Source organism: Paralichthys olivaceus, chromosome 3 (genome assembly GCF_024713975.1).
Source record: "Paralichthys olivaceus isolate ysfri-2021 chromosome 3, ASM2471397v2, whole genome shotgun sequence".
Classification (NCBI taxonomy): Eukaryota; Metazoa; Chordata; class Actinopteri; order Pleuronectiformes; family Paralichthyidae; genus Paralichthys; species Paralichthys olivaceus.
Window position 1 is genome coordinate 7,785,758 of NC_091095.1, and position 21,887 is coordinate 7,807,644.

Here is a 21,887-nt window from a genome sequence, read left to right on the forward strand (position 1 = left end):
TTATGAGAGGATAAAAAAAAAAGATATATGATTTGTGGTTGCTCATTAATCACAAAGAGAACAACATGAAGAACATCTGAATTGTGTTTCTAGTGATTTGCAACTGTGTCGTTCTTCATCATCAATCTCTCCATAATGAGACAGATCATCAGACCATCTCTATCAAAGCTGAAAGATCATTTTATAGTAAAAACTGTTTTCCATGACTTGATGTAAGAGCTGTTCATAAACAGAACCCGAGAAAGAACGAATTCAATATTGTCAAGTTATTTCAAATTCATCTCGAGTTTGCGCAACTTGTCATCTCATCCATTTGGCCCCAAAGGAGAATCATCATTAAACTTAGTTGGCGTGAGCAAATAAAAACCTGAGCAGTGACATGTAATATTTTTCACAGATCTATGAGTGAAGGTGAAGCTGTAACAGGTTATAAAACAGACTGATGTGCAGATATAAGGAGCTGATACGTGGGTTGAGCAGGTTCCAGGATGGAGCTTGTGATCCTGGGAGAACTTTATGATAATTTGGCTGCAAAATAATCTTTTATTTGTTTTTTTTTTTACTGCTGCAGCACTGACGGGAGTAAACAAAGCCAGATCAGCAGATTCAGAGGAAGCCTGCTGCAGAGACATAAACTGTTGTTTTCATGCGGGTGTCGGACATTACATCATGGGACCTATTAGCTCTGAACAAGGCTGGATTATCAACAGGGCAAAGCTGGAACGTTTCCCAAAAGCCCCAGTGAGCGGATGGTCTGCGGTCATTCGATTCTTTCAAAATGTGTTTGTGAAGATAAAGAATTTGATTCTAATCTCAGCTAAATTTTAAATATGACAAGATCCTAAAGATCCTGTATCGTTGCCTGACCCGGAGCCACGTCCTATAAAGGGACCCTTGATTTAATAGCTTCTTTATTGAAGTTCATGCTGTACTCACTGTGAATAATCTGTTAATGCACAGCACAATGCACAGGGACATGTTGTTGGTAGGGTTGCAGTGGAAGTACTCAAGGATTTTACTGAAATAAAGTACAAATAAATAGACAAAACTGCACTGAATCAAAGCAAAAGTACCATGTGAAGTTGTCTACATGAGTAAAAGTATATAAGTACTTGTCTTTAAATAAACTTAACGTAAGACATTATTCCCCAACGCAACTACTACATCATGAACTGTACCTATATTCTGTTTGATACACGAATAACAGACTCTGTCATGTTGACAGAGAATTCTGCAGATGATGCTATTGCATTGTTGCTGCTGCAGCAGGCAGAGTGTGATGTTACCTCACCGCTCTGATTGGATCAATGAACCAGTTCTCCTCTGTTTATGTGGAGGTGGTGGGACAGAGGAGGATGATGGTGAAGCTGTCACCTGTGATGGACAACCAGTCCCCGCCCCCTGCAGGACACCATCACAGCACTGATTCACCCTAAGTGTCAGAAGGAGAGGAATCGCATGTCGTTCCCTCCTGCAGCAGTAAGACTGTGCAGCAGCTCGACTCCCAGTAGAAGTACAGGCACCGTTAACTCTCAACTGTGCAATACTCACTCTGAGCAGTGCAGTGGTTCATGTGCAATCCATTCACTGCAATATTCTCACCCTGTGCAAACTCTATTCTGTGTTTTTCTGATGCCTGTTTTTGACCTTTGCTGCTGTAATATTGCAAATTCCCCCATTGTGGGACTAATAAAATATTTTCTTATCGTATCTTTATTGATGACTTAAGTACTTTTACTTTTAAAACAATACTTTAAAAACAATGTGAGAATGCAACACAACGAATTGTAAAAAGAAAATAGTAGAAAGTACAGATATTTGCTGATGAGTAGAAGTGAAAAGTATATATAATAATAATAATAATAATAATAATAATTAACTAACTCAAGCAAAGTACAGATACACGAAAAATGTACTTAACCACAGTTATAAAGTACATGTACTTTGTTACATCCAACCACTGCAGGGTTGTTAATAGGGGTCTCCAGCTTATTAATACTATTATTATTATTTGGATGAAATTACAACATATTGATGATTATAATATATGAATATAAATGTCATTATAATGTAAATGTCATTAACACTGTGGGGGAGGAGCTGGGATCATTTTCTGTTTTAGTCATCACAGCATCCGAGGGATTAGTTTGACCAGCAGGGGGCAACAGCGCGCACCGCCACGCTGCCCCCACTTGCGGAAGAAGACAGAGACGTCGCATTGATGACGAGATAAAGCTGCGACTGTTGATGCAACACACGAGGATGGTTTAAATAGTGTTTCTCGTTGTTGTTTATCTCAAATATTTTCCACAGAGGTTTTCTCCGAGGTCGTGGGGACGAGATACAACAGACATGGCGGACTTCTCGTCGCTGGGACTCTCAGAGTGGCTCATTAAACAGTGTCAACAGCTGGGAATCGACAAACCCACTCCGGTCCAGCAAAACTGTCTGCCACCCATCCTCCAGGGTGAGACCTCACACTCAGAGCTTAGTTACAGGTTGTGCTGAATGTTCAGGTGAAACACACATCACCAGGTTATAAACATATGGTGTAAATATCTTCCTGACACCAAACTCCATTGAAGAATCTGTCGATTTAACGCTCAGTCACACTGTTGTTTTCAGGAGTTGTGCCAAATGATCAGATATCTTTTTATATATTGAACATGATCTTTCAGCGACGACTTAGAAACAAAAGACCAAACGTTCTGGAGGTCACTCATAATGTTGTTATTATCAATATTGGGGATAGAATACTGTTCAGATTGAAATGGTGCTAGAACAGAGCTGTACAATGATGACAGAACAATTTCTCTATATTGAAGAGATCTGACCAGTTGCAATGATCATCAGCTCATTTCTCCCTGAATTAGGATCCGTGACTCTTAACATTTTTAATTCCTCAGTTTTGCTCATGTGACCAGATCAACATGAAAAATGTCATTAATATCTGTTAAGCCGAATCACACAGGTGTGATGGTTTGACATGGAATCATCCAAATACTTAGCAGAGGTTGACAATTTTGAAAGTGGAAAAATTGAGGCATCAAAGCTGATTTTACCAGAACGACCTTTTTTTCCCCTCAGGTTTGAGAATTTGTTCATTAGAGGTGAAAATGTTCATTGAAGTCACAGGACGTGCACTTAAGTAGACCTGAGCTCAGAGCTGGTGTATGAAGGTGTTTTTATATTTGTATTTGTATTTGTACATGCAGGTCGGGACTGTATGGGCTGTGCCAAGACTGGCAGTGGGAAGACGGCCGCGTTTGTTCTCCCAGTACTGCAGAAACTGTCTGAGGATCCATATGGTATCTTCTGCCTGGTGCTCACTCCTACCAGGTCAGAGCTACTTAAGATAAACTTTTGTGAGAATTGTACAATACATCCCCTCCCACATTCCCAGCTGATTAATGTGATTTCTTGCAGGGAGCTGGCCTATCAGATCGCAGAGCAGTTTCGAGTCTTGGGGAAACCTCTGGGTCTTCGGGATTGCATCGTCGTCGGAGGAATGGGTAACTACACATGTCACTGCACAGTATTTCCTTTCTGTTCATGCAGCAGCTACAACAACACCAACATGGCTAGAAGCTGTGAGCTAGAATGGCTGCACATGGGGAAAATCCAGATGACAAAATAATTCACAAGGCTGCAATTAAATACTTTATAAAATCTTTGGATCTAAAAGATGATTAAAAAAAAGAAGAGAAAAGCCAAAGTCAGCAGACCTGATTTCCTCAGGCCGAACGTTCCAGAGCATTGATGCCCTTACTGCAAACCCTCTTCAGTTTTCTATATGATCCCATGTTGCCTCACCTCTGTCTTGTTGCTCTGTAAAGAAATAACAGTCCTCTGCTGGGTTAGTGTTGAGCATCTGTCTAAACCTCTCCTGTGTGCTGACCACAGACATGGTGACTCAGGCCCTGGAGCTGTCCAACAAGCCACACGTGGTCGTAGCGACGCCGGGTCGACTGGCTGATCACATCCGCAGCTCCAACACCTTCAGCATGAGCAAGATCCAGTTCTTGGTGGGTTCAGGAGTTTCCTGCTTTAACTTGTGGATCTGATTTTACCAAGGAGACCAATGTTTGGAACATTGTGTTTCAGATTATGGATGAAGCGGACCGGCTGTTAGAACAGGGCTGCACTGACTTCACCAAAGACCTGGAGGTGATCCTGGGGATTTTACCGGCCAAACGTCAGACGCTGCTGTTCAGCGCCACGCTCACCGACACGCTGCAGGAGCTGAAGAGCATCGCCATGAACAAACCTTTCTTCTGGGAGAGCACGTCAGAGTAAGAAACCTGCTGCTCTCAGGAATGTTTAACGAACTGTCCGCCTCAGAGAAGAAAAAAATGTCCTCTTTGTGCAGAGTACTAAATTTATATTCGTAAATATCGTAAAAATCAGTCAGGGTCAGACTGAGTCAACTGTTCTTGCCTCATTTCAGATCGTGTGATCGTGTGAGTCATTTATGAAACAGGAGCAGCAGTGTGGAAGCTGAATCTGATCTGAGGCGTGACTAAAGATTGAGGAGCGTTTTATGCACAAATGCCTTTGGATGCGTAATAGCTGTTCAAATAACTAAGTGTTAAGTGTGGTTGATCCAGGTTGATCCTGGATGTTCTTCTCTTCAGATGATTTGCAGAGTTCAAATATATTTCATAGAAAGTTTTGGAATAGAAACTTTAATGAGCATTTAATCTAGAGCAGATTCACTAGACAAAGAGTTAATCCACCATGAATCCATAAATACAGGAGGATCACAGAAAGAAGATGAAACATTTTCTTTGAATGTTCCAATAATAACAGATAATTGCTCAGATCACTCACAGTCCTCTTCAATTGAAAGTTCAAAGTTTTCTCCTGTTCATCCATTTCATGTGTTTTCTTTTCCTGTCATATGATCTCACACGGTTGAGCTGAATTTGCTTTGTGTTGTTAAATCCAGACTGTAATTTGAGAAGTTTTCATCCGGCTGAACATGACGATGTCACAGACGATGTTTTTTGTTTGTGTCTTTGTTTTCAGCAGAATTTCACAGAATCATCTCAGTCTGGTCATTTGTGTTAGTGGCAAAGCACTTCAATATTCCAACAGTTTACAGTCCGTGATATCAGACATCATATTGTTTGTTGTTAACAGGACGCGAACGGTGGAGGAGCTGGACCAGAGGTACATCCTCACTCCAGAGAAGGTGAAGGAAGCCTACCTGGTGCATTTGATCCAGACGTTCACTGACGAGCACGACGACTGGTCCATCATCGTCTTCACCAACACGTGCAAGTACGATGCCCAGAACTGCAGAGAGTCGCCACTATGTTGTTAATAGATATATAAGTACACATATACATACATGTATAAAAGTATATTTGTCTAACAAAATAATTGGTGTGTTATTTATTTTCTCAGGAATTGCCAAATCCTCACCATGATGCTGCGGGAATTTCACTTTCCCACGATCTCCCTGCACTCCATGATGAAGCAGGTGAGACTTGATCATCTCAAACACTTTGTTTTCACAGCTTTATTTTGATTCCATCGCTCTGACACTGGATCAGGACACTGACCACAGAGATCAATCTTCAGTACATTTAAAGTAATGACTGTCTGCTGGAGGATGTTTATAACGAGTTAAGTTTTCACATACAAAGAGTTAAAGTTTGCTTTGTTTTTTAAGGAAAACTGATAATGGAGATTTCCTCCAACTCAGCGATGTTTCCTTTATCACCAGTCGTCACAGCTGCTCGACAAGCTCCTGCTGTATGCGGAAAACTAATTAGTCCAATTAAACAAGCAAAGACAGAAATGAGCACAGAGCCCTGGTGATAATACAGAAACAATGCAAGTGTAAGGGGTTAGCGCAGCACTTTAAACCAGATGAATGGACCTGCAGAATAAACGACAGCTCTTTATCTCCTCCAGAAACAACGTTTTGCAAACCTCGCCAAGTTCAAGGCCAGCGTCTACAAAATCCTGATTGCGACAGATGTAGCTGCCAGGTAAGAAGCTTTGCTGAGCTGCAGCATCTCTACTCCACACAGTCTTAAACAAATTCTCATCTAAGAGATGCCCGAGAGCATTTATACAGGCAGCTGTAGATCACGCAGTTTGACATCCTCGCTTATCGCTGTCCCACAGGGGTTTGGATATTCCCACTGTCCAGGTAGTCATTAACCACAACACCCCCGGCCTTCCCAAGACCTACATCCACCGAGTCGGACGAACAGCACGAGCAGGTACAGTTTACATCCTTTTCCTCCAGCGTCTTCTATGAATATACGTCTTAAACAAATGCAGCTCGCTCATGACCAGGTTTTCTTCCTTTGCAGGCAGGAACGGAGTGTCCATCACTCTGGTGACACAGTATGACATCCACCTGGTCAACTCCATCGAAGAACAGACCCGTAAGTCAGATTCACAGGAACACGCTTTCCTCCTGCCTCTGGTTTAATCACACAGGTTAGGAACGATCAGATTGACAGATTGCATGTTGCTATTAATGGTTATGGTCAGAACTTTCAAAGACAGTGAAAACCATGGGAAGTTTCCAAGTTTAAGAACATGTATAAAACATATAATATTACAGTCTTGATAAATATTACGTTTGTATTATTTACTTTAATAGAAAAGGTTTGTTCTACAAGAACGGTACAAGTACTAGAAGACTTTCAAACTTGTGTGTGTGTGTTTAAACGTGCTTTATTTACCCAAACCGTTGTTTCTGCAGAGACAAAGCTGAAGGAATACCCTGTGGAGGAGAAAGAAGTCTTGCAGATTCTCACCCAGGTCAACGTGACCAGACGACGCTGTGAAATAGTATGAATGCCACTTTTCATTTTTCTCTCATTGCTGAATGTTTGTATTTTTTTTGGTCTTAATCTTGGGTGTAAGGTTTTAATGGTCAACTCTTTGCTGATTTGTAGAAACTGGAGTCATCGGACTTTGATGAGAAAAAGGAGATCAATAAGCGGAAACAGCTGATCCTGGAGGGGAAGGCAAGTTCAACCACTAAAACATTTGTTTTTGGCACATTTTCAAGATGAATCAAAAACTTCAAATTCAGTTTATTTTCATAGTTTCCTGTGGTTTCCTAGACAGGAACTAATATTTAACTGTAAACTTGTGTTCTAGTGTGGAAAGAACAATGTCATGTGGTTTTAATTGTGGAGAAGCTGGAGATAGTTTCCTTAAGTCTTATCAGAGCACAAACTGCTGCTAAAAATTAGTCCACAGGCAAGTAGTTAATATAAGTAGAATGACTGTAGCGATTATATACCTTCACCAAGGAAGAGCAATCTTCACAATTGTTCTTAGTGTAGTTATATATAACAAAGTGATCTGCTGCTTAAACCACATCTGCACAAACATTTTATAGGTTTAGTTCAGTTGTTTTTACATAATCCTGCTTTAACGGACAACGGTGAAAACAACCTGAAGTTTATAAACTCTAGGAACAGTTTGTCCCTCTATTAACAAATTGAACAGTTCTTTCCATAAAACAAAGACATGATAGACTAACATTGGTCTTACTCTTGACAAATCCCCTTGGCAAACTGTCTGATTTGAGATGGTGTCATGCTGTTTGGAAAGTTTTAATAAGAAAGTTTCCACATGTACTGTTGCTAATTCGTGATCAAAACTCTGTACCAGGATCCAGACATGGAGGCCAAGAGGAAGGCCGAGCTGGAGAAGATCAGGAACCAGAAGAAGAGGTTTAAACAGAAGATCCAGGAGAGCATCCAGAGACAGAGACATGGACAGCTGAAAAAGAAGCTGACAAAGACAAAACACATGAACAAAGCAGCACAGGACACAGCATGAAGAAAGCTCACTCATGTATATATTTGTTTTATTGTGTAATATCTCTAATATTTTCAGATTTGTCAGCATATGCAAATAAATTCATACCATGAAAACAACTTCTTGACAGCTTTTATTAGTTTACTTTAACAAGGGAATCACCATGTTGTGATGAAACGTCACTGCAAATAAGATTCATCATTTCAAACAGGTATTTACATCACATTGAGATCTTGAGACCATTCATGTCTTCTCTGTTGATGGAGAGAATCACGGGTTTGGATGCAAAAATGTTTCATAACTAACTACAACTGAGACACTTCTTCAATAATCACTGCACGTGTTGCAATTACTTGTGGCTCAGATGGAGAAGAAAAAGCAATATAAATGGCAGCAGGTTTTTAAAGCTATAACATGTTAGAAGTTGACGTGTGAAACTAATTCATCGCACAAACGAAAAGACTCGCACAAACAGAACTACCTCTACGTCAATTAAACATGGCGACGTCTACTCGCAGAATGATTGTCACATGTCCGTGGAGATGAGAAGCAGGTGAGAAACAACAGTGGAATACATTCTGTGTTCAGATTCAGAAAAAGCGTCGTTCCTGGAAGAGTTACAAAACTACAAGTCCTCGGACAGTTCGAGGAGGAGATACAAAACTAACGAAAGGAAACCAGCGGACGCCTTGTTCCAGCTGTCTGCAGGGTGCTACAAAATCAGATTTTAGTAAAAAGTACACAAACATGGCTAAATTACACCCGACTGAACTGAACAACATGACTCGGCACAAAGCAGCAAATCTGACAAAAGCAAAGTTTGGATGAAATCAGGGAAAGGGGATTTTTTTAGGATCCACATAAATCTGGAGAGAAACTCTACAAGGAATACATGAGAGCAAAACAGCTTTGCACAACTCAAAAGTCCACAAAAGAAACTCTACCAGCCTCCATTTGTTTTGACTGCACAGAGAAGGAAGGTGGCTTCTTTTTTTTCCTTCAGCTCATCCGTAACCCGGCCCAGCTGTACAACTCACTGACCTCAACTCGTCTGTTTTTATTAGAAAAATAAAATATGCTGAGTCATTTTCTGTGGGTTTCCTCAGCACTCTCGTGTCTGCAAGTTCTTTTTATTTTTTTTAAATGCTGGTAGTTTTTAGTGATTTTTAACTACATTCATGCTTGTGCTGCAGCTGTGTATCTGAAGGTGATTGGTTCTAGGCACTGATTCAGGTTTTCATTCACTTCGTTTTTCTCCTTGCCGTTGTCTCGTCAGTGCTGAATGGCATCTCCACTATGTGACTGGGATAGTGTCTTTTTAATCCACACAAAGAATCCAGATTAAGATGATTTTTTAATTACAGGGTGTATTTGAGGTTAGATTTCATTTGTAAATTCTGAATCTTTCAACTCATGACAAAGTATAAATTTGCAGTTTTTGGCCGCTGCTCATATGCAGGGTGCTTTTTGTGGCAGGGTCACGTGAACATTCACAAAATCAAAATGCTGTGTGAAAAGACACTGGGTCAAATCTGTGGTCATCTGTTGGGCCTGTAAAGTCCTCAAACCACATGCATCCAACATTTTAACCCTCAAAATGACCTGAACTTTGTTTTCCAGATGTGGAAACTCATATCCTCCTCTTCCTCAGCCACCTTCCTTTTCTACTCCTTACCTGTGGTGGATTGATTGCCACGGCCTCGACTACTACCATCCTCCTCTCCCCCGTTTCTTGTTTGGTTTCTTTTACCTCAAGCAGGGATTTGCGTGATGAGTGTGGTCAGTTCACAATCCCCTGAGGAGTCACTCAATGCAAAGCGTTCAAGCTTTTGCCGATCTAAGCGTACACAGATTGTTTAAAAGAAGACATCTGGTCACGAAGCACAGCCGGACATCAACAACCCCTGCGTTCAAAAGATTAAAATAAGGAAAAAGCCTTCGGTGAAACATCAAATGACACTGAGCTGAATATTCAATGCTGGTCATGTCTGATAGTTTCGATGACTTTTTTGCAATTTTGTGCTCTGTGATAAGAAAGGTACTTCAGAGAAGAAAAACCGTCCCATGATGCTCGCGATATCGGAAGGATTCGCGCCTCATGCCTTGAAAAAACAAAAAGTCTGAAATCCCTGTGTCGCTCCACCACTGGCGTGTGGTCGAAACCACCCCATGAAAGACCTTGTGACTGAACCGGTGGTTCTCAAGGCATATGGAAGGTATTTCAATTCAAGCCTCCTCAATATCAAGCACAGAAACCGTGTTTGTATTTCCTCTACAAGAGGGCGTTGACCGCTGCTGCTTTCAGAGGCTGCTGAGGATTTTGGGCCCAGTAGATGATTGTTGGTGCCGCTCTACTCCCGTGATAAACCTAATTTAAAATAGTCCGGGACATCGTACAGGTTGAGCAACCAACCGACTCTTATGACGGGGATTTTGTGTTGCCTGATTGAAGGCTTTCTGCAACCATGTCGCTCCAGGTTTGGAGAACTTGTTCTTCAAATTCTAGTGGAAGGCTTCGGTCCTCCTCTGAAGATGAGTGTAAGAACTTCTGTTCTGTCCTGGAGACTGAGGTGAAGGGGGTTGGGTGGAATATTTTATTAAGGAGTTGAGCCTCATTTGGATTCCCACGAGAGACCGTCGAGATCTCTCCCGTTTGCCTCAGCAGCTCGACCACACGCCCCCATCTTCTTGACTTCCCTCCTTCACTACGCACGGGCATCGGTCCCTGCCTCTCGCTTGTTCTCGGCCTCTCTTGCCATCTCCCTGCCCATCTGTTCGAGCCCTCTTTCTTCTTCTACCCTCTTATTTCTCTCGCTGGTCATTGGTTTGGTTTCGCTATCCCGTCGCTTTCACTCGGTGGTGCTTCGGTTGTAGCAGAGGAAAACAGGTATCCATTTTATGTTTTTATTATTTCCCAGATTAAAAAGCTGATGAACTAAGCTCAGCTCAAGCCTAGCTCCCTTCTTCAAGCATCCTGCAAGACACAACGGAGGGTTCATTAGATTTTGTCCAAACAGAAATAGAGAATTAAAAAGTCACAACAGCTGCTTAACTTTTTATGAGTGAGGTTTTAGGCACATTAGAAATAATAACTGAGACTTATTACAGCCAAGTAATATTTAAGAAATGTCTGATCTCTGTCTATCATTGAAGTTTATTATGACTATTATGAAGGTTTTTGTGACCTAGTGGCTTCATCCACTTTGTCAAAAAAACATGTTTCTTCCAGCAAGAAAAAAATAACAGAAATCTTGATTACCCTTGAAGAAACCTGCAGTTAAATAATAACTTTATACACTTACACTTTAATACTGTGACAGTCCAGTCACTCCGCCATGCTGGTACGCACGTTCACCCTGGTAAGTTGAGTCCTGGGACAAAGCCACGTCGATTTGGGACTTGAACTCATCTCCCAGGTAGCTGTCCTGATGAGCAAGAGGACAGCAACAACATTACAGCAGAGAACTTCAGACTCAGGCATTAGATAATTTCGAGATAGATATATAGTATAATGATCATGAAAAATCTTAATTGTTTCCCTTTCACTCGTGGATGTGTTACCTGGGAGAGCTCTGGCTGGGAGAGGCCAGGCTGGCTCATCTGAGAGGGCTGGCTCATGGATATGTAGCCTTGTGTCAGTGGCCCCTGGGAGAAGGACTGGGAGGCCCCATCCTGGCTGGCCTGGCTGTTTGGTCCATTACCCTGACCGGAGCCCTGGTTCCCAGAGCCACGGACCCTCTGACGCCCGCCACGCCCAGGCTTACCCTTCATAGCCCCACGACCTTGATGAGGGAAAAAAAAATAAGACAATCAGACGAACCATTATTCATTATTCCCCTTTTAAGATGTGGACCCAGGTTTCCACACTTTCAACCACTGCCTTATTTCAGTTCTGTGTTATACCTGAAGCAGGGCCGTTGGTCTGACCCAGGTAGCTGGGTGGAGGCATAGGAGGCATCACCAGGTTGAAGGGTATGGGGATGTTCAAGGCAGCCATGTGACCGGGGCCCGCCCCAATCATCCCGATCTGGTCATGAGTTTGAAAGTACATGTTGGATGGACGTCCGGCTAAAAGAAAACGCATATAACATGGCTCATTTAATTACACAGTTGTTAACAGAGTTTGAATCTAGCTATTGTCTAGTTTCACACCACAAAATACTAAAAAATAAATAGTCATTACCAGCATTGCTGCGGTCGTAGGCGGAGCCAGGGATGAGGGCCTCTCGGGCATCATACATCGCAGTGCTCATAAAACGCCCACCCTGGATAAAAACCACACATTTCCATTCAGTACAAACTTTCACAGATTTGGGGCTGCAACTAACAATTATTGTCACGTTGCCTAATCATCAAAGACTTGGTCTGTTAAAGCTCCATGCATGAAAAATGTACATAACAATGTGCCTGAGCCAAAGTTAGTGTCTCCAAATAGCTTGTATTTTCTAGCCAGTGGTCTAAAGACTGAAGCTGTTGAATTTAATATCTAGGGGAATAAAAACAAGCTTCTTCTTAACAGCTTGGTCAGTATCAGTTTAGCATCATGTCTTCTGATGTGCGTTTGTTCCACTCACAGGGTTGATGGTGTTGACCAGCTTGCGAGGCTTGCTAAACTGCATGAGGCTCTCCCTCAGGTTGTTGAGGGGCCCCTCCACCAGGACCTTCTGCTCCTTGTAGTTGTTCAGCAGGTTGTTCCACAGCGGCTGCTTGGAGAGGGCCTTCGGGTTCCCCACAATGATCACACCATACCTTCATTCACAACACACATGAGCAGAAAACTGCTGATCAGACTGTGGGACAAATGTTGAAACTACTTTGAGCCTCAAATTCAAATAACTCTGGCACTAGTTTTTGTGTTGAAATTCCAGTAGTCTGATTCCTCCTACTATAAACACATTTTGTTGATTAGGCATGTCTAACCTAAATCAGGAATAAGGCACCATAAATAATTTATCAGGTGAACTTTACACAGACTAGTTGTCAAAAGGAGTATGTATCTGATTTTCATTATTCCTAAATTTGCTTCTACCTGAAGGTCTAGCAATTTAGCTGTGTGCTGTGCCAGCTTTAATAGTTTTATTGAGGATCTTACTTGGCTCTGGTCAGCGCCACGTTGAGACGACGAGGGTCATTCAGGAAGCCAATGCCCTGGTGCTCATTGGCACGAACACAAGAAAGAATGATGAAGTCCTTCTCTCTGCCCTGGAAGGCGTCCACGCTGGCAATTTCCACTTGCTGCAAAGGAACATGACACGGATGATGAGGAGTGATGCTGACAACATCGGTAACTGCTACATCGACTAAAGAGAATTGTGTCTGTTTCAATTTGAATTAATTTTTTTTTTTTTTTTATTTCTGTGAGGCTTTCAGGGAAAACAACTGCTCCTCAGACAATATTTTCTCAGCTGATACATTTTTTATTAATAAGTCATCTTCTCAGATTTGTGTGGTACCTGATAGAGTTTGGTGTGCAGGGAGCCACTGAACTGCATGTACTGGACCAGGTAAGAGCGCTGACCCTCGTATGGGGTGATGATGCCGATTTGGTCGGGTTTGGCTCCAGCCTTCAGCAGCCTGGTGGTGATCTTTTCCACATTGGCAGCCTCCGTCCTTAAAAACATTAGCAGGGAAAATGACCTCACTGTTTTTCTAGTTAATAAAGCTGCAAATAAATGAACCCAAATTGTCGTCTTTCCTTGTCCTGTTAAAGGTCAAGGAAAAAACAACTGAAGTTAGAAAACAATAATGGGACCAATTTAATCTGACTTTGAGCAAAGTATATTCTTTCATCAATGAGGTCTGTGTCCCTGACATTTTTGTTGATCTTGGCTGACAAGTGCAAGACATTCTTCATTATAAGTAAATGCTGCAACTGTTTAAGGCTGCCTTACTGGTTGGGGTGTGAATGCTGTGAGCGAACAGCCAGTAGTGTGTTTGCAATCCTCAAACAGAAGAGGGAGGATGTCGCAGTGATTATGAAGACAAGCATCATCTTGTGATCAGGTGGTGTTGTGTCTATATTAATATTACAAACTAAACTCTGTACTATTTCCAACAAGGCAATGAACACAGAGGGAGGCTTCATCTAGCCCTTTCCCAGCCTTTGCATTCAAAGCACTTTGTATGTTATGAATGAATGAAGTAACACAAGAAAATTACCTGTTGAGGTAGGAGGTTCCAGAGCTGGCTATCTCCTCTTGGCCCTGAGTCACATAGAAGAACATGGGCTTGTCCGGCTGTGGCCACTGGAAGTCAAAGCCTTTCTTAATGCGGTCAGCTGCGGAGGGCAAGAATATGTGTTCTTAGTCTTTTGAGGAGTATGTAGAATTTTATATATCTGGTGATGTTCCAGCTAAAGTGAAAACTAATTTGCCCCTCTATCAAACCAGGCAATGAGCTGCTAAACCTTGACAAACCTGCGGTGACGCCATTCTGCAGGGAGCCCTCGTAGAAAATGTTGGAGGGGAAGGCACTGAGGGCTGGGTGCATGCGGTACTGGACCTGCAGGCGGATTGGTCGGATGCCCAGAACCACCAAGCGTTCAAACAAGGACTGGGACAGACCTGCCTTAGCTGCCTTCTTACACATCACTACAGGGCCCAGCTGGCAGTGGTCGCCCACCAGAATGAGCTGTGAGGAGGAAGAAGTGTAACAGTGGATTAAGAGGAATAGTTTCAGGATCAAATTTGGGGTTGCTTTAGTGCTCGGGAAGATTAACAATGTAAAACAATCTGTAAAACTGTAAGATTATTTTACACAGATTATTATTCAATTATTTTTTAACTTGTCTTCGTCCTAAAAGCTAAAAAAAATCCAGATTAGTCATATACAGTACTAAGACCATGTCTGAAGACGTGTGTATGAACCTGATCATATTATTGATTTAATCAATCAAATATAAAGTTTTCATGTGATGTTTGATTATCACCAAACCAATCATTTATCCAAACATTATACTGATGACATCACAACATTATAAGTTGCGTATAAGCCAAACAATGCATTTACCTGCTTGGCTCCCAGAACCACAGGCACCATACACTCCGGCTCAGTGGCCTGGGTGCTCTCATCAATCAGGATGGAGCGGAACTGCATCTTGGCCAGGCGGGGGTCTCCAGCTCCGACACAGGTGCAGCAGATCACATCAGCATTCTGTACAAAAAGAAAGGAAGACGGTTTATAAACTTCAAACAGAAGAGGGAGGATGTATCAGGGATTTTGATGATTTATGATCTCCTCATCAGGTGGAGATTTTTTAATATTAAGATATAATTTTATATCAGAATCTTTTGATGACTTTGTATTGTTGAAAGCATAGTCAAAACTATTTGTTGCACCAGCAGTCTGAATGCAGACCGTTTTGTAAATTGACATCTCCCACTTGCAGTAGTAGGGAACCATTCATTGTTTTGAGTTTGAATTTTGGTATGACACTTTGAAGATGCTCCTCACCATGAGCAGCTCCCTCTCAGCAGTGCGTTTCAAAGCCCTGTAGCGTTTCTCATCAGCAGACGACAGCTCACCAGTCTCATCCTTCAGCTGTTGCAGCTTCTGCAGCTCAGGCATACTGTGGAGACAAAAATAAATCAGGGTGATAGTTAAATGTTAGTTAAATATTATTGTTTTTAATGCATGCATCATGTGGTGGTGGAAGCTAGGCTTAGAGAAATGTATGCAACAACGTCATGGTTCAAGATCAAGGCCCTCAGCTTCAATTTAGAAAAGTCAATTTTAGATTCAGTTTTTTTCCACCAGGATACAGTTGCAATTGTTTGCAAAGACATTTATCATGAATTAAGCTCTATACCAGTTTTCTAGATGTACAATTAATTATAAATTAATTCATAAAGGTGTCTAGTGTGTGGAGGACATTTCCCTACATGCCACTGACCTGTCCATGTTGCTGATCTGGTTGTGCAGAGCCAGAAAAGACACCGGTGACTCGATGGCCTCACGGCTCTTGGCGCACAGCCTGACAACCTTCAGTCCAGTCTTGTCAATCTTCTCGGTCAGCTGGTCTACAGCGATGTTACTGGGAGCACACACTAGAACTGGGCTGCAGGACACACAAACACAAGCATCATAAACACAGTTAGCAGAATAGTAAATGCTGTTACGGGATTAAAAACAAAAACATTACTGTTATTTTTTGAGTTTACTACTATTAAACTCTTGTCTTACCCATTGCCCTGTCGGGACAGGTGGTAAACAATAGTGGCAGAGGTGACAGTCTTCCCAGTGCCAGGAGGACCCTGAATTAGACTGAGAGGCCTCTGCAGCACCGTCTTCACAGCATACACCTGAATGTGTAGAGCAAGTTAGAAAAACATTGTATTGGTCAGATGTTTTAAAAACAGATATCTATTTTGAGAAAGAATCCCCCTGATCACAGGGGAATCTGGTTAATGAGGTCTGACCTGTGAGTGATTGAGGTCAGGCAGGCCCTGAGCAGTGAAGCGCTTTGGCAGCTGGCACTTGATGGTGACATCCTCCACCTCATGGCCCAGCAGTTTGTGGTAAATGTAACCAGACACAGAAGTCTCATCCACTGCAAAAGTCTTCAGGGCGCTTTGCATCCTGCAGCAACAAATGTCAGTTATTATCAATTTTTTATATCATCAAGGAAACTCTGTATTATATATGCATTATACTATTTTCCCATTAGTAGAATAAGATTATAACTAAAGAAATAAAATAAAAAGTTCCAGTCACATCTTGAATTTAAGGGGTACATTTTTTGGCCTACCTGTCAAAGGAAGTTGACTTCCACACAAAGTCCACCTGGAAGTTGTGGGGGATTTCCACAGGTGCTCCAACGCTGCTCCTCAACTCGATGGCAATTTCATCTCCATAGTCTTTAAAACACAGGCTGTTAAGGAAGTTCAGCATTATCTGTACATTATGTCTAGTAGGTGGGGGTAGAGGGTTATGTTTTACATTAATGTACTGAACAATGTGCAGCAAACAGCATAAAGGATACTGTCAGGGACTTTGATGACATGACCAATGCCTTTCCACAGTGGGGCCAGATCTCCTTTGTATCGCAGGCAGATTTCATCACCTTGCATTAGCCGCATATCTGGGATTGATAAAAAGTAGTTAGAAACCGTTGATGACTCAACCCCCCCCCCAAAAAAACTGAGGATAAGCTATGTTCTCAAACCAAACAATACAATACCGTGAACCTACAAAACGGCACAAAACCCCACTACAAAAACAGAGACACGGACAAAACCAAGCACACATGCCACCAAAAGATGCAGGGTCAGGGGAGGTTGCGTGCAATTCTGACAACTGAAGAGGGGCGGGAAGGGGCTCTATCAGCACCACAGAACCACAGGGAGGAAGTCAAACTCAGAGAATTACCACCTGAATCCGTCTTGGGCAGTGTGAAATAGGCAATCCGCTTTTTATTTAGCCCCAGGTCCCACCTGACTGTTATATTGTCTTGGGTCTACAAAAGGAAAAAAAACAACATATTATCAAGTAATGAATAATACGTCAAATGTTAAAAAAAATCACTGTGACAAGATTCCTGGAGAGGGTTCACGAATGAAAATTACAAAACTCAGTTTAAGCAAAATGCTATAGACCACAAAAATTTTTAAAACGGTATTAGAAAAGAATACTAATGTAGAAGACATGGACAATCAAGGATGAAAAACACCATTCTGCAAGTTAGAATATTCAGGATTTCTTGAGGTCTTCAAGTACCTGGGACTCCTTAAGCTTCTTGTCGTAGTCAGCCTCCAGTTTGACCAGAGGGCCAAAGATGTTTTGGTACTGGTAGGCGTCCTCGTACCGCAGCAGCACATGCTGAGGTTCCTCATCCACGCCTGGTTTCTCCAAGTCCTCCAAGGTGGCGGTGGGATTGTCCTGGGAGGGGGAAAAAAATGGTAAGTACTAGCTCTTCACTTCATCACACAAATTTAAATCCGCATACAGATTCTCTCTGCCAGATGCCTCTTAAAATGAAATTCAACAGGTAGTTACCAATCCTGTTAAGCAGCTGTCACTTGCTGCTCCTTAACCAGCTCTAGTTAAGTTTCCAAACCTCAGTTGACGACACGGCTCAGTCATCAGGCACATACCTTCCAGAGCTCCTCCAGCTTGTTGATTTGCTGAGCGGTGATCTGGCGTGCCCGAAGCTGCTCCTGCTCCGAGGGGATCTTCACCAGCCAGGACAGAAAGCAACGATCCTGGATCAGTGGTTGCCACTGCGAGCTGTCCCAGTTGATGTCTTTTAAGCTACTCTGGCTAGCACATGGCTGCCTGCATGGAGACACAAGGTTCAGAAAAGGGTTATGGCAGAAGATGTTTTCCTGCCTTAAACGGATTTAGATACATGTAGACATAGAGAGCAGCACTGATCAGTAAGACCTAGCTAAAGGTTTATTAGCTGTGATTTCCCCAAACAACACATGCACACTATGTGACTGACTACTTGCTACTGTCTGAGTAAAGTCATAGTTTGGGTTACAACATGATATAAATCAGTATATGTTCCTCTTTATCTAACAAGCTCGTCAAAGATATAGACAAATATGTTGGCTGATAACAAAATGCAGAACAGTACCAACTACAAGTTTGAGAAAACTTATATTTTTACAGCAACACAGTTTGCACGCTAAAGAGCACTGACAACTTGTTTCTTAATCGTAAGATTTTCTGCTCAGTAATATAGATTTTGATTTCAGATTTCCTTATCAACCATGTTTGTGCTTTCATAATATTGTATTTGGTCATGTTTTATCTCATTTTAATTTGGATAATGTACATCACAGCTGTACTCGAAATGGGCTTATTTACTTTCTTGCCTTCATAAAAATGTTTAGGGTTTTTTTTGCAGCTATAATCATTTATAAGGTTTGTACTTTTATCATCTGACTGACTATTCAGGTAATTTGCATGTTTCGCTTTCGGTTAATGCTTCAGAGTAACTTATAAGTGTCACAGAGTTTATCCCATGCAAAAGAGATTGACCCAGCATATGAAAACCCACTGCGCAGAGAAACCACACATGTGTGAACTGTGTTACCTGAAAGCGAAACATGCAAATGATTTGCTTCAATGTAGTTCTCAGGGATCCTCTTTGACCAACACAAGTTCCATTTGTGGGCATTGGTAACTGAACTGTCAATGTTAAAACTTACTGCCCTGCCAGCACTTACCTGCAGAGTAGCACCACCACGGAATCAGCTTTGGCCGGGATGAAGCCCAGCAGGAAGACATTTCGACAGCCACAGTTGTAACACTCCAGCACCGTCTCCCCCAGTGGCCCATCTTTATGCAGAGTCACCTCTTTGCATTTGGCTCTCACCAAGTGGTTCACAATGTGGCTGGAAGTAAGAAAAACAGGAGTCAGATGATTAAGAAAAGAAAAGGAAAAAAATCACACAATCAATGACACTTGTTGTGGCAGCACTGCAGCAGAAATCAATTGACAGTTTATGTTGTGTGTTGACTTACAGTACAAAGACAGGACAGACACCAGAGACCATTTTACAGCTTTAAACAAATGAGTTAGTGTATCGCAAATGTCAACAGCTGACAGGAAATAAACTCGGTTAGTTAAACATGGTTCCTTACCAGTGAAAATACAATGAAAAGTCTTGTTTAAACTACATCATGCAGATCTCTCTTTATACTCATTCAACATCATCTGAGCGTTCATAGCTGGCTGATTGTGATGTGGGCAAAACTGAAAACATTTAATTACAAACATACAGTCCAAATCATAGGAGACAAAGTTATTGCAATGTTTGTTATTCTGATCTTTTAAATCTGGTGAGGTGATGAGATGAGGAGTTCATTACACACCTGCCAGATGTGTTGCCACGTCCATTACAGAACCACTTCTTGCTGGTGTTGCAGTACACCACACATGCTGGATCATGGATACCACAGTAGCTGAAAAATACAATCAACAATGCATGTGAATAACTGCAACATTAAATAAACATTCTGCCAAGTGAGGTGAAACTGACAACAGGCTGGAGAAGTTTAACATGTAAACTTTCAAATCATTACTATTTTTATATAAATAATTTTACCCTGCAAATTTCTTTGTGACGTCATCATTTTATGCAAAAGAAACATTGACAACTTTCCACATTTGTTTATTACTGCATATCCATGATAGCTCTCTGTTCAAACATCTGCTTAGTTAGTGATGTATGGAAAGATCTCACTGAGAACTGCAGGTAACTGTTAGTGACCACTGAATGCTGTTTGTGGTTTGCAACCACAGGAGCCACAGAGAAAATAAGTAATATTATAACATTACTATGCATCCGAGACCATTTCCTCAGTAATCTTAACTCAGTGTAGTGGGTGCAACTAGGTAGTAATTCAACAGTCCTGCAAATAAATCCACCCTGACGATTATAATGTCCAGTTTGTTTGAAAACTGTTTTGAGTGGTGTTGATTCAACTTTACTGACTTGGAGGTTATATGGTGTGTGTGTGGTGCTGTAGACTTATGTGGCGTTATAAAAGTACACGAGCTTCTACAATTTTGTCGACTACATTTCTCTGAATGACATGAAGTTCTATGTTCATGAGGGACTAGGTTCCTAAACTCATGACTAACAACCCTCTGCACATCTGTTTTCCTGCCCGTTTGCACTTTATTTGGAAAAATGTGAAACACCTGATGAACACACGGTGCAACAACTATACACACAAGTGGATTAACTATTGACACACTGCGCTCAGTTACAGTCGTTACTTTATTTGCAACTTTGGGTGTATATAGTCTAAGTTTTGTATTTGACTTTTTTAAATTTAAGTAAGCTCTTTCCACTTTTCTTAATTCTATCTATTACACTGCTGAGCTGGCCGGTTTGTTCTTGTCCAACATCTTTCATTGTACTTTTGACCCTCTGTTATTTTGCATATGACAAATAAAACTTGAAATTGAGGTTAGGCTACATAACAGCAACACATCTGTATAATGCCATACAGTTCAAATGCAGCACAAACTACAACGCTGATGATCGTCCAGTCGAATCACCAGCTGTCTACAGCTGTTTCAACACAAACTGAACATTAAATGGTGTCTTCAGGAGTGAACAGGACACTGACGTCCCGGCATGGTGCGGCTCCTTTACCTGCATGCGTGCACGGGCAAGTCTTTGGTGTAGTACGTGTCCTCCTCATCCTCCTCGAAGTTGAGCTCGGTCAGCAGCTGACTGGCTTTGGCCACGGAGTCCTCCACTCCACCGTTGAGAAGAGCCTCATCAGGACCATTGACCTGCAGCACAGCACAAGCTTTACCAAAAACTCACGCAATGCTAACGATTAGCAGCTAGCCGCTAGGAAGCGCGGAAAAGCCAGTTGAGTTAAATGTGAGTTGACGTGTTGTCAGTTCTCTCGACGCTTGGATTTTGTTATCGATGATAAGAACCGCGACTCCGAGCGGTTTAAAACAAACACACAAAACACCGGGTGTTACTTTACGAGTTTAGTTAACGAGGGTTTCTAGCTAGCGGCAAGCTAACAGTTAGCCGTTAGCTGCTAACATCCAATAATAGCGGGGTGGCGGATATGCTAACCGCCGCTAGCGTCAGTAAACCGCCGTTTTGTCGCGTCTTCCCGTGAAAGTAAAAGCCTCGCACCTGGCTGTCCAGCTGGCTCTGGGTCTGGCCTTGGGTCTGGGTCTGGCTGGGTAGCGTGAAGTCGGTGAAATCGTACTCGGAGCCCTGGGTGTCCGCTCCGAGCAACTCCGCTTCCTCGGTGTCCAAGAAGGTGAGGGTCTGGGAGCTCGGCCCGTACGCCTCCACGCTCATCTCGACTCTACACTTTCGCTTCACTCAACGACTTCCGGTAGTTCGCCCGTGGATGAACTTAGTCCCCGCGGTGTTGTGTTCGTTACCGACGCCCGGGAGACCGAGGCCTGAGCCGAGGGTCTGAGTTTGAACCCGGACAACGAGCGGAACCGATGAGAAGCTCGACTGATCCAGCGGCTCCAACACAGACCGTCCCGACGTGTGACGTAACTGTGGGCCAGAGGCAGGTCACCATGGAGAGGAGCTCTCACTCTGAGGTTTTTTCACGAGATCAAAACAGAGTCATGAAGCACTGCG

At 42.3% G+C, this 21,887-nt stretch overlaps 2 protein-coding genes across 3 annotated transcripts; one reads left to right on the plus strand and one right to left on the minus strand.

The window, feature by feature from the left end:
* Positions 1-2,190: 2,190 nt before the first annotated feature.
* Positions 2,191-7,919, plus strand: ddx49 (DEAD (Asp-Glu-Ala-Asp) box polypeptide 49). The gene is made up of 13 exons (XM_020098399.2): positions 2,191-2,467; positions 3,216-3,339; positions 3,427-3,512; positions 3,904-4,025; positions 4,105-4,292; positions 5,143-5,283; positions 5,410-5,485; positions 5,923-5,999; positions 6,139-6,236; positions 6,330-6,404; positions 6,728-6,816; positions 6,924-6,995; positions 7,651-7,919. The coding sequence occupies exons 1-13, from the start codon at positions 2,353-2,355 to the stop codon at positions 7,819-7,821; spliced, it is 1,434 nt and encodes a 477-aa protein (XP_019953958.2). The 5' UTR covers positions 2,191-2,352; the 3' UTR covers positions 7,822-7,919.
* Position 7,920: 1 nt separating this feature from the next.
* Positions 7,921-21,853, minus strand: upf1 (UPF1 RNA helicase and ATPase). Of its 2 annotated transcripts, none has more exons than XM_020098397.2 (24): positions 21,420-21,853; positions 20,913-21,055; positions 19,621-19,710; positions 18,972-19,139; positions 17,892-18,072; positions 17,515-17,676; positions 17,167-17,254; positions 16,781-16,879; positions 16,547-16,655; positions 16,218-16,377; positions 15,982-16,100; positions 15,692-15,856; positions 15,253-15,367; positions 14,809-14,952; positions 14,217-14,430; positions 13,960-14,077; positions 13,254-13,410; positions 12,893-13,035; positions 12,375-12,549; positions 11,984-12,065; positions 11,704-11,868; positions 11,362-11,582; positions 11,103-11,225; positions 7,921-10,774 (listed from the first exon to the last, which is right to left on the minus strand). In XM_020098397.2, exons 1-23 carry the CDS (start codon positions 21,588-21,590, stop codon positions 11,106-11,108), a joined length of 3,309 nt encoding a protein of 1,102 aa, XP_019953956.1. In that variant the 5' UTR covers positions 21,591-21,853; the 3' UTR covers positions 7,921-10,774; positions 11,103-11,105. The 2 variants fall into 2 exon arrangements, with proteins under 2 accessions (XP_019953956.1, XP_019953957.1); XM_020098398.2 differs by having other exon boundaries at positions 17,170-17,254; positions 21,420-21,804.
* Between the last annotated feature and the right edge of the window lie 34 nt (positions 21,854-21,887).